At 40.2% G+C, this 12,760-nt stretch overlaps 1 protein-coding gene across 1 annotated transcript in view; it reads left to right on the top strand.

The window, feature by feature from the left end:
* Nucleotides 1-12,760, top strand: part of ARPP21 (cAMP regulated phosphoprotein 21) — a 100,670-nt gene that overhangs the window by 42,586 nt on the left and 45,324 nt on the right. The window contains exons 16-18 of the mRNA XM_042817506.1: nucleotides 4,163-4,393; nucleotides 9,203-9,372; nucleotides 11,491-11,595. Coding sequence (XP_042673440.1) covers nucleotides 4,163-4,393; nucleotides 9,203-9,372; nucleotides 11,491-11,595 — 506 coding nt within the window. The remainder of the gene's footprint in view (nucleotides 1-4,162; nucleotides 4,394-9,202; nucleotides 9,373-11,490; nucleotides 11,596-12,760) is intronic.

Raw genomic sequence — 12,760 nt, 5'->3', positions numbered from 1 at the left:
AGGAAAGCCAGAGGAAATAATATCTGAGTCCCTATTTCTGTCCTCTCTGAAATGTCAATGACTGGTGTTAAAACAGAGCAGAATAACTGTTAAAAAATGATAGGGAAATATGTCTTGATGAAGTGTTTGTTCTTCATATATATAATATAGCCCTCAGAGCTTTTTTTGTCTTAAACACAGTAAATACTGAATCAGTCTAAAGGCAGCAGTAGGTCAAAATGTTTTCCACTGGTTAAACAATGAAAGATTTTTTCCACTATTTTAAATGTGAAAATTATGCTACACATCTGATGGTCATCCTGAAGAACTGTCAAATACTTTTCTTGGGCATTCAGATAATAAGACTTCAAGGATTTTCACCGATGGCCCACAGCTGCCTTTTGGAATGTATATTGCAATGCAGTATTAGCACTGTAGTCTTTCTGGATAATTCTAAATATTTTCACCAAAATTAGATGTTCTGCCCTTAGCCTTCACTTCTGATAAATCAGTAATCGATGTTGCATAGTGGGCTTAGAGAAACTGAAGCACTGAAAGAAGTTTGCCTCCCCTTAGGCAATGACAGATCAGAGAACGTGCTGTTCTCTGCAGTGGAGTCTAGCAGTATCTATTAGTCTTACACTCTAATTGCATTCAGCTGCATGGCAATAAGAGTTTAGCAGAGGAATTATGATACTTAATTCTTGCAGATTTCACAAAAGGAACTGTTTGAAACCCATTATGTGGTTATCATACTGTTTGAGTATTACTTTCATGCACCTGTTGATTACTTAGAAGGCACTGTTCCCCTTAAAAATACAGAACCTAAATACAGTACTTAAAATACAGAACCTAAATACAGTACTTGAAATAAAGTTTTCTAATTCGTTATGTTGCAGCTTAGTAGATACAGAGATGTATTATTTAGGTTGTAATCGAGTGCCAATATTAGGACTTAATACTGTAACAAACTGCAGTCAGATTACATTAGGACAGCTGAGGGACAGCCTACAAAATCTTAGTTTAGATTTCCACTGGCAGAGCTGTCTTTTCAGGGTTGACTAAATGTGTGTAGTTGTGAGTGTCCCTATGGCTGTCAAAGATGGATCTGTGCAATCTGTAACCACCCACATCAAGAGAAAGTCTAGCTCATAAACATCACCTTATTTTCGCTGTCACATTACAATAGTTTTTAATGTACTTCATTAGGAGGGAAGACAAGATGTGTTCCAAAGAAATGTCCTCTGTGCCTGTGTATGTGGCTTTATATTTATTTTAGTAACTGTTGAAAGGCTTACAAGGTCTCAGTGCTGCATCTTTAGCTTCTCTTAATGCATTTTCCATAGTGTGGAATGCACATCTGTTGGAGCGTGTTTCTTTCTCTCCCATTTATGAAAAGATGGCTGTGGGGATATCAGCTGTGTTGATACAGATCTGTAGGAATCATTAACTTCCTTGGAGTGGCTGCAAGTAATCGGAGATACGATCTAATCTCTCCTGTTAGGTGTTCACTGCTACTCCTGTCACACAAAGACTATTATACTGCAGGCACTTCAATACGTTAACTTTTTTTTATATATATATAAGATATTCTGTGAATTATAATATTGGGTCTGCATTTTGGAACTGGATTTCTGCTTCTTTATTATTTCCTTTGATCAAACATCAGCTTGATGGGTTTTGCAAGTCCAAGAGTAATAGCAGGAATGCTGACGTGTGGGTAATAAATTTTAAGCCAACTGCTTCCAGTCGTAAACTTCCCACCAGCTGACTGTGCTGAATGATCAATCTTATTTTTAGGAGTGAGGCTTGTAGAAAAGTATTGTGTTCACATGAGCGCATGCCATTCTCATGAAAGACAACAAGGATTATAACATGCAAATATTACAAGTGACTTAGGAAAGCAGCAGACAAATAGGGAACCTGCATTAGCAGAGGGTTGGACTTGGTGATTGCCAGAGGTCCCTTCCAGCCCCTGTGATCCTCTGATTTTGTGATTCCCAAATGTAGCATGGTCCTGCTTATACAGAAGACCTGCTGGAGCAAGTAGTGGGTAGCACTTGAGCCCATTTGATAACAAAGGGAAAATTTACCATAGACTCACAAGGTGAGTTGAGCAGAGAGGCTCAAATCCATCAGATGTTGAATACTAACTCAAAGAAAATGGAGCAAAATGTGTTGCATTGCTCGCTAGTGCTCAGAATATTGGGAAACTAATGGTACCTCCACACACTCCCCCTGAAAAATTAAGCTATTAAGGTTTTGTGGTGATTTTTGTTTCATTCTCTTTCACTGCTCTTTGAACCGCTGTATTTCTCAGAACACTTCAAAATATATTAATGGGAAATGATGAGAATGTGAAGGTTTCTATTATGTCAGCTGTGAAGCAGCAAGGAAATTATTGATAAAACTAGAAGTAGCCAGTATTACATACTGAAAAAAGACGTTGGGTTGCATAATGGGGGCAAAAATCTCATTTAGTCAGAGATCCTTTCAGAAGACTTTATGAAGGCATCTCTTAATGGGAGTCTGAATAAAGTCAGATTCTCTTTTTTTTGGTCATTTGTTACAGTACTGAATTCATTCTGTGGTGATTTCTTATTCCAAATTTAGAAACCGTGAAAACGGCTAATCAGAGCTACAGAGACAAGATTAATTGGTGTTAATTTCCAAGCATTAGTGTTGGCATTTATTTGGTTTAATACATGTAGACTTAAACTGATGAGAAGTTGTAATGAGGGGAAAATTTAAAATAGATTATCGTGGACAGGATAAATTGTGGCAAAAGTGGTTAGGTAATAATTTCTGGAATATTTTGGAAAATATTAAGAAAATAGCTAAAATGGTTTTGCACCTTGTTTGCATTCTTTCAAAATCACCAACTTGATCTGCTGACACAGGAATGCAGCTCTGTGATCTTTTAAGGAACACAATTCTTAGCTCTCGTCTCAGCCAACACGTGGTGGTAGCTTCAGAGATCGTTCTCCTGCTTCTGCCTTCCATTTGATGAGTACATCTGAATTCGTTACAGTCTTTTGGCTTTTAACATTCAGATGTTAGTAAAGATCAGTCTGTGATTCGGACATGAAAACAGCTGAAAAGGAGGGAAAAATAACGAATGTCATAGCTGGAATCTTCTTTTATGCTAATGGTGCTTCTTCAGAATAGCACTAAACGGGGAGAGAAGAGTTTGAACTTAGGTTTGATAGTATTTATAGGCTTAGAAATAATTGCTGGGGGGCGGGCTATGGAATCTTGTCTGGAATCTCCAAGTAGCTTTCTAACCCATTGAATTCCATGGGTGGCAGAATAGAGGAGAAAGTAAAGTGAGAACTCAAGCAGTATGAAATGCACATAGAATGTCCAGAGAAGAGCAGAAAAGGACCTGCAGAAGGAAAATAGAACTCCCATATCTGCATTTACATTTGACAGGAAGATGCCAAGAATCACTTGGAGTTTGGTGAGGATGATCTCCAAGAAAATCTCTGCAGTTGTAGAAATGTAGAGATATTAAATGATCAAATAAATAGAACTGTCCCTGCAGAGATAATCTGTATTTTCCAGCCTCAGTATGCACAGAGAGATATAAATAACAAGTACATTAAGACAACATTGGAGTGTATTTACAGAAATGTAAAAAAAGAAGTCCTCTGCAGTCACTACAACTTTCTTGATTAGATGTTAGGGAAGCAGATTAAAGGTCCTGCCAATGGCAAGTAGTGGACAGCTCGTATAAGAGAACTATTTCTGTTGTAGCTGCCTAGCTACCATATGGAGAAGGGGTTTGGAGAAGGAAAGTTTGCATCAGCTTTTACACAACGATCCATGGCAATCTGGAAAGACACTGTGTTTGTTAGATAACAGGTTGCTTGTGTGATGTCTTAGAAGGAAACCAATACACAAGTAGAATCTCTGAAGTTTGAAAATTACATATGGTTTTTAAAAGAATGAAGCTCCCCTCCTCCCAGTCACAGGTGTGTGTTAGTACATTTGTTTTATCTGGTTGAATTTGAAACTTCTGAATTGTAGAAATTAATCTGAATACTGAGCTCGATGGGGAGGGAAAAAAAAACCCTACTCTTGCCAGCTGGGCATGCACTACTGCTTATGTTTGTCCCTGTAGATGAGACATGTCTGGTGGGAGCCTGGGTTTCTCATAACTGCGGTTCCATCTCTCTTTTAGGCTCAGAGTCTTCCAGCAGTGCTGGCTCCTCAGGATCCCTGTCACGAATACATCAGCCTCTCCAAAGTGCACCTCTTGTCCCCGGGTTGACTGCCAGCAATTCGGGCAGCGTGTCCTACCCTGAGAACGGGATGAGTGGCCAGGTGGCTCCCAGCAACACCAGCTATATCATTCTTCCACTTGAAGCTGCAGGGATACCTCCTGGCAGTATCCTGCTCAACCCACACACAGGTCAGTCCAGTGTGCTCCTGCCACGTGTATTTCAGTGTTATTCGTGTCACCTGGGAACTCAGCACAATTCTTGTTTGTAGAGAGGTTTTCTGGTGGGAAATAATGCAAAACATAGTGCTCATGCAGGGTATTCATCTTGTGAAATCCTGGCACTCCTTGGCTGTGAATCCTCTGAGGGTCCATAAACTTTAGTAGAAACAGATACTCTTCCATATCAAGCATGCTGAGGTATGGTGCAAGTACAGTGTGATGCTCAAAGTTCTAGAGGTTGTACTTAGTAATAGAAGAATTTCAAAAGGCATTTGAAATAGCACTGCTGAGTTAATTTTCTTACCCGAGCTATGTGATTAGCAATTGTATGTAAACAGGGAGCTCTGAGAAAAAAGTTGTAATCTCAATTCTGTGTTGTTCTGGTACTTAGAACTGAAGTTTTAACTAGGCATTTTCTGTCATCCAAGCGTTTTAGAAGCCACTCAGCTTGAACTTGAGTGCTTGCTGAAAGTCTTAAGGCAATTTGTTCCTCCCTTGGTCCAGATGAAGTCAAGATAATGTTACGCTTTTACTCCCCACAGTATTATACTGACAGCATTAAAAAGGTTCAGGGAGGTTGAGACTGTGATGCTTCTTCAGTGATTTGCACTGTTTCAGTGACCGTGACTAGCTGTGCTGTCATCCTTAGCTGAGTTATGCTGGGATTAAAATAACAAAGCATACAGTGCACTGAATTTTTTCATTAAACAGGGGGCTCAGAGTTGAACTCTAGAAGGTTTTTTTCTAAGTCCTCAATGGAGCATTCAAAAGCTTTTCATTTAGGGATTATTACTTACAACCAGTACTTTATGTATATTACACCTCTGCCTTCCAGTCTTTGGGTGCAAATGTGTAGAGCTGATCTGTGAGTCCACTACTAATAGTGTTGAGTTAGAATGGAATCGAGAAAAAATGAAAGTTGCTGCATTTAAGAAAATCACTCCTGAAAAACTGTCAAACCAAGCTTTACTTGGGCATATAGAGATAGAAATATCTGGAGATAATCAGTACCTATCAGCATATGTGTGATCAGGGAGAAGTTAAGTTCTAAGTGCTAAGTTCTTTCCAGACAGAGCTGATTTATTAACCTGTGCATGCATTTACTTTTCTAAAGCTTTTAATGTTTGTGTAGTTGTTCCTAAGTTATGATATGTTTTATATGAGAGCCTAATTTCAGCATCATACGTGGAGTTTTTAGACATTTCTTAGCAAGTCAAATTATGGGAGAGAACTGAATGGAAGGTAGGTATTCTACAAAACCCATGTTTATGAACTTATTTCCATTGTGCTGGAAGCTGAGAGTACTATCTGCAACATCAGAGTTTCAGGATAGTACAGACGAAGGTATTTTGTGTGATTTCATACAAAACCCATCAGGCCTAGGCAGAAGTCCATCTATAATTCAAATGCTAGTGCTGAAACAAGTGGGAAGAATCACTGCTGCGCCAGTCAAACCGATGGCTCAGAGGTTGTACCCATTCCTGGCTATAGCAAGGATAAAGGTTGCAGCTCACCACACTTGCAAGCTATCAGAGGTGTTTAAGAGAAACATACCCTGCATCAGCTTTGGCAGTTCAGCAGTTTGCACCAGCAAGCTCATATTTTTCCTTGCTACCTAGGGAGTCTGTGTCTGCTACAGGCATAATGCTTGTCAGTGCTGCCTCTAGATCAGAGTGCCTGGTCTTTTCTTTGGTGTGCCTCATTGTCTGCAGGGGCATAACCAAGTTCCATGTCTGGATGTTTAATATTCACAGTGTGAGTGGTTTTTATGTACGTGTAATTCTAATTTTTTTTCAGTCTGCATGTCTTATTTCTGTAGCTTATCTGTAAATAAATATATGCATACTAAAGGAAATGCAAGGAGCAGATTCTTACAAGGACTGAAATTACTGATTCAAATGTATAGCTTCACACTGCTACCTGTGCTGGAAGCCAGTGTGTACTGTAGCATCTGCTGTGTTTTTAACATGCAGCAAAATACATGCTACAAATTTTCCACTCTTTGGACTCAAAATCTTTGCATCTTATTACAGTAACACTACAAAAGAGGCTCCATAGGGAGGAGGCATAGAGATTGCTGGATGCTGTGCTCAACTATCAAAGTGATGGATGCTGTCAGAAACATAGATGAAGAGAAGACAGTTTAAAGAAAAGGAAAAAGGAGCTTTGTTTCCTGTAATGAATAGATTCTTTTTCTGTGTATCATCATTCTTTAGTTCTTTATTCTCCTTTTAGAAAGTGGTTACTTCCTGTCTTCTCTCTTTGGATCCTAACACCATGCCCTTTAAGATCTTTGCTTCCTTTCACACTACACAGTCACTGATGGCAAGCCTCTAATGGCATCCACAGATGCTGTCAGCACCTCCCTGCTTTCATTACACTGCTCAGCTCCTTCTCAGGTGTTGGCACCTCACGCTTCTACATATTCACAGTTTCTTTCCACTTTTTCAGTTCAGCTGTCTCCTTCCCCAGATAGAGAAGCTTTGGGTAGGGACTGTTTATGCAGCTGTGCTCTTTTACTCTCCATTTCACCTGCCTCACCAGCTTTACCCTTTAAAGGATTCCTCTTGACATGTTCTCTGACTTAACCCCTTTCACCATTTAAGAGCATTTACATTTAATTCTTACTCCTTCAGATGGCATCAAAATCTTTGCCCTTCTATTAAGGCCACAGTTCATCACTTACATATGTCTTCCATGTTGGCATCTGACCTCTCCTTTTCATTACCTACTTCAAAATTTCTTCTTAAAAGGTCTTCTTTATATCTTTATAAGCATTTCCAGACCTTTTCTCTTCTGGTCCTGTCCTCCTTCTCTGAGTCACTATAAATGAAGCCTTCTTTAAGGCTTCATTTCAGTGCTTGCCACATGCTTCAGGAGCCTCTTACCTTGCTCACCCAGTCCAGTTCCCAGTAGCCCACTTACTGCTTTTTGGATTCATTTTCTCTCTAAGCCTCTTCTGTATTGGTTTTGCCTTTGGACAGCAGTCTGTGGTGTTTCTGTTACAGGTGTTTATTCTTTGCAGCTTTGTGCTGTGTTGTTTGCCAGCAAATTCACAGTTGGTTCATAAGAAGGTCACGTTTAACTAAACTTCCCCTGTCACTACCTCTTTCTCTTTGGTGGGCCTTGAATCTTCCGAACCTATAAGGAGACACCAGCTGGATGTGATTAAGATTAATGCTGCTCATTAGTAAAAATACTTCTGCAGCCCGAGACTCCCAAGTTAAGGAGGAAAAAAAGCCACAAATGTTTCTCTCCATGCCATTTTTCACCCAGGATCTTCAAAGCAACTATCAGGAAACCATCTAATGCACACAACTGACCCATGCCTCCCTTCCACTCTCTTTGATCTTTCCCTCATTTTCCCACTGTGAATATGACTTAATCCAGAAAATGCTCGTACTTTGGTGAGGGAAGGCAAGGTTTCTTCATCTGGCTCTTCTCCTGTGATTCTGATCACAATTGTAAGAGGAAGGAACAAAAAAGCACTGAGCAATGAATAGATGGAATAGGCAGAGGCATTGCCTGTACCAGGGGAGGCATAAAAAACACAAGCTCTTTATTTCTCTTACTCAAAGTAACCACATTCCTCCAAATCTCCTATTTCATCTCAGATATTCCTACTTCACTTTCCTACATATTCATTGTCATCACTTTGTGCCTAGAATTTATTTTTTCTTAAGTATGCATATGTAATTAAATTGATTTATGAATTTCTGTTAGAATTGAACAGAACTGAGGTCAAGGAAAAATACTGCCTACAGAGGAAAACTCTTTCTTTTTTTTTTTGTTTTTTTTTGTATGGCAGTGACTTGGGCAAGGATAATTTTTTAATATTTTATTTTGTTGTATCTGAAGCAAAAAGAGTTCAGCACCTGTTACATACGTACCGCCTACTGCCTTTAGGAAAAATTGGGCTAGAATTTTTTTCTTATATGAGAGATTTTCGTAGATATATTAACTGTTTCCTCCCTGATGACCTTTGGGGCTGCGTCCTGTAGTAGGGCACCACTCTCTAAAGAACAGTGCTGTTACTACAGTGTGTAAATAAATTAGTAACAAAGGTTTTTTTCTTGTATGTCTGAGAAGTACGGTGTGTCAAGAGTGGTTGCATACATTCTACAGTTGCATCCACGAGGATCCATAGTGATAGGACGAGGGGAAATGGTTTTAAGCTAAGACAGGGGAGGTTTAGGTTAGATATTAGGAGGAAGTTTTTCACTCAGAGGGTGGTGAGGCACTGGCACAGGTTGCCCAAGGAGGCTGTGGATGCCCCATCCCTGGAGGCATTCAAGGCCAGGCTGGATGTGGCTCTGGGCAGCCTGGGCTGCTGGTTGGCGACCTGCACATAGCAGGGGGTTGGAACTGGATGAGCACTGTGCTCCTTTGCAACCCAGGCCATTCTTGGATTCTATGATTTAACCTCCACTGTACAGATGTAAAATGTACATGAATATCCTCTGCTTTCAGTGTTTGTTCCAGAGTTCAGTCTTAGTACTAATTGATTCATCACTGAATGATTTCCAGTAACCAAAGCACCTGAATCATCTTATAGTCATGGCAACCTTTTACTTACTCCCTGCGGGTACTGCCAAAACAAATATCAGTTATCTGCCTTGCCTGCAAAAAAATAGATGGCTGATAATGTAATGAGAAAAACAATCACTTTACTGTTGTAGCAGGTCAATTAGTGATCAGTTGGAGCAAGCTGATGTGATTTCATACAGAAAACAGTCATTTTTTTTAAATGTTCAGCAAAGGAAGTGTGTTTTGTTTCAGGTCAACCCTTTGTAAATCCTGATGGGACACCGGCAATATACAATCCTCCCAGCAGCCAGCCGACAATGAGGAGCCAGATGGTGGGACAGTCTCAGCAACAGCCTTCATCCCAGCAGCCTCAGCAGGTTCAACAGCCTCAGCAGCAAATGGCAAGTCACCTTGTCACACAGGTAGGTGTGCTGCCCACTGGACAAAGAAACAAAGCTCTCAGGGATATGGAGGATAACCAAAGGATTAGGGGAGGGAAGGCTGCAACCAGACAAAATGCTTTCTGTTCTTTTCTTTTGAAGAAAACCGTGTATTTCCAATGTGGATGAAACAGCTGGAGAAATAAAGTTCCCTTTCAAATTCCATCTAAAGGATGGTTTTCATTTTGAAAAGTACTATTAAGCTAGTTGATGTATATCTATATAGTCTTTAAATTTCTTTTGGAAAAACTGCCGTGCAAATAGAAGCTGAAGCATTCATTTTCAGACTAGTGTAATCTGTAGTTCAGTACAAATTGCTGAAAGTGGAGGCGTGGGAGCACAGATCTATATTCACTCTTTACCAGCCACCCTTCCATAGCTTTGAAAGTAAAGGTGAATGTATATTAATGGTTTCTCCTTCCTAATGTTTAATTACTCTGCACATTTTCTCTATTTTTATCCATGTGTAGGCTTATACTATACTAACAGCTACACTTAGCAAGTTTGATCCCTAATGCTAATAGACTGTGAAAAAGAATTTTAGATTACTATTCTCGTTATGGATTTCTCCTCCTTTGGTATGAGAATTGAGGCATGCAATGTAGGTACACTATATGCAGAATATTTACACATACCAAATGGGGTTGGAGATTTTTGTCACCATCATTCCTGGGGTATAGTCTGCCAAGCTGAGGGCAGAACTGGAACCCAACCAGAAGGATAGTGTGGGAGGAGAAGGTGGGGAATTTGGACTGCAAACATAGAAAACATTACTACTTGGTGGATCTTCAAGGGCCCTATGCTTTCTCCATGGCTCTGGCCCATCACGCATAAATTTATTCTGATGCTGTGTGAACAGCTTTGGACTTTTTCCTGTCCTTTCCACAGCAGTGGGGTTGAGTTCAAAAATTCAAGTACAGCTTGGGACCCTGCTGACGCTCCCATTCCAGTTACATCAGGCCTGTTCTGTAGGTAGCTCTCTTGCAGCCCTAGCCCCCAGAAAGATCTCCTGTTATCTTCTGCCCTTGCCCCATACTCTGGCCATGACCGTACTATGAGCTAGAAGCTCTGGAGCTGCAGCAGTAGAGAGAAATAGCAGAGGAGTTTAGGCTTAGTGCCATGGTGCTTCTTCTCCCTGGGCCCTGGATGGCCATGGCATATGGCCAGCGATGGGTAAGCACAGGCAGCAGACTTTGGGTCTGGTTCAAACTGTACACTGCGTATCTGTTTATTCAGGGTGGACTACAGGGCAGACAAAGGGAATTACTCCAGCAAGGATGTGATATCCTACTTGCTCTAAGAGCAGCCAAGATCCACTGTACTTTTTGTGTTGTTACAATTGGGCACAGTTTCATCCCAGGTTATCCCGAGAGACGTTTAAAATCACTGCTGTTGCTTTGATGTTACTGTGGTTGCACTGATGTTTGTGGCTCTCCTTTCTTCATTTGGTCTCAGCAGTTATAGAAGAAGGTGGTGGTTCCAAACCTCTGTAAGAGTCAAGTTTAACGAGATTAAAATAAAAGAAATAGTAAAGTTGTTCCAGGGCAACAGTGCTGTAGAAAATTGTTTTTTCACTTAGGTAAACATCTGCTCTGAGCTGACAGACCTGTCTCTGTCATTAATTTGCAGCCTGGTTTTTGCTAATTTTGCTAGCTATTATGTTCTGCCAAAGCAGCTCTACAATCATTATTCCTTTGGCTATGACACACTGAGTTAAATCAGTCATTATCAGCAAAATCCAAATGTAAACTTACACTGTGCTGCTCTTCCATTTTATCTCTGTAAATTAAATATAAAATTATAATTTGGCTTTGCTTCCCATCAGTAATAAAAAGGTGTAGCTGTGGCTTTACTTCATCTAGCAGCCACCAAATATAAGAACATAAGGAGAAAAGTCTGTACTAAAGAATTGTTTGTGGAAAGATAAAATGAGGACTAAAATCACAGTACCTGACCTCTTGTTCTCTTCTGGCGATGAGTCATCTGCATTTTCAGAGCTGTGTTTGAGACCTTTGTTCTCAGAAACAGAGTTTGTTGTTGTTGTTATCTCTTTTTCTAAGTGGGTTGTATTTATTGTCTTTCACTGTGTTTATTTTGCAGCCTGTTCAGGCAATGCAGCCATCTTCTCAGTCAGTCCAATATCCAGCAGTTTCTTATCCTCCCCAGCACCTCCTGCCAGTCTCTCCAACGCAACAGTTTTCTGTGGTACTAAAGACTTTTGTATTTTCTTTCCTTGAAGTGGGTATGTTGAGCATGAGCATGCCCAGGGCATCTGGGGAGGACTGCAAGGGCTTCCCCCAGGACAGATCCAATTAAATCCCTCTGGGCCTTAACATTTTTAAGCACTGACAGGCATTTTGTAAGAATGTCTCCACTGGTTTTTGCTATCCAACCTGGCCGATGAAGTTTGGAGCAGGGCTGTCTACTTAGTTAGTAGGAGCCTCAAGGAAACCTTGAAGCCTCAAGGGTATTTGAGATTTGGATATTGTCCCCATTTTCTGCCTGCAGCTGGAGAAGACCTCTAGGAAATCCTTTATTTTATCAGTATATTAAATCTACTGCCTAGATTTATTCCCTGATCATACCAGAGCACTTAAAAAGCAGAGTATTGGTGAGCCATCTGCCAAAGGTGTGATGCTATCGTGCATCACCGCTAAACACTAATGGCCCATGTATAATAAAAATAAACAGAGTGCACTTCTGGAGTCTGAATCTGGTTTGGTGCTTCCAGGGCTAAGATTATACTGTTGTAAAATAAAGCTGACGTTTTAAGAGGCACTGCAAGATCTTTTTTTTTTTTTCTTGTTGTTTTCCCTGGTAATCTTGTTTATGACCGATTTGTCTCAAGGGGGAGATGTCACCTAGTTATAGTAAAAGATGGAAACAAAGCTGAATGGATCCTTGCAGGTAGAATAGTATTCCTAATGCCTGGTAGATGAACAGTACCACTTAAAGGATGAGAAAACATGTCTGGTGCTGAACAGAAGTTGGATATCTCAGTGATAATTTCCTTGAAAAGTATCTCCCGTGCATCTCAGATTGTTCTCATGATAAGCACTAAAACATAAAAAGCCAAGTTAGACTATCTTAATGGGCAAACTTCCCCTTCTTCATGAAATTGTTAGTTTTATCAAATACAGAGTGTGTCTATTTAATGTACATTGTATGCACAATGTACAAATTGTTGTGCAAATCCAAAGACATTCCAGACAAAACGAAGTTTCTCATTGAATGTGCTTATAGTCATTTGCCATCCAGGTAACAAATATCTTACCTTTTTAAAGAAATGACTTCAGATAGACCACTTATGTGTCTGAATATGGATGGAGAGTGCCACTAAAGGTAATAGCAATCTTTCTTATGCCCCGTG

This window comes from Centrocercus urophasianus, unplaced genomic scaffold (assembly GCF_019232065.1).
Source record: "Centrocercus urophasianus isolate 14NV4802_14NV808 unplaced genomic scaffold, USGS_Curo_1.0 seq_16, whole genome shotgun sequence".
Lineage (NCBI taxonomy): Eukaryota > Metazoa > Chordata > Aves > Galliformes > Phasianidae > Centrocercus > Centrocercus urophasianus.
This window is presented reverse-complemented; position numbering and strand designations above follow the sequence as displayed.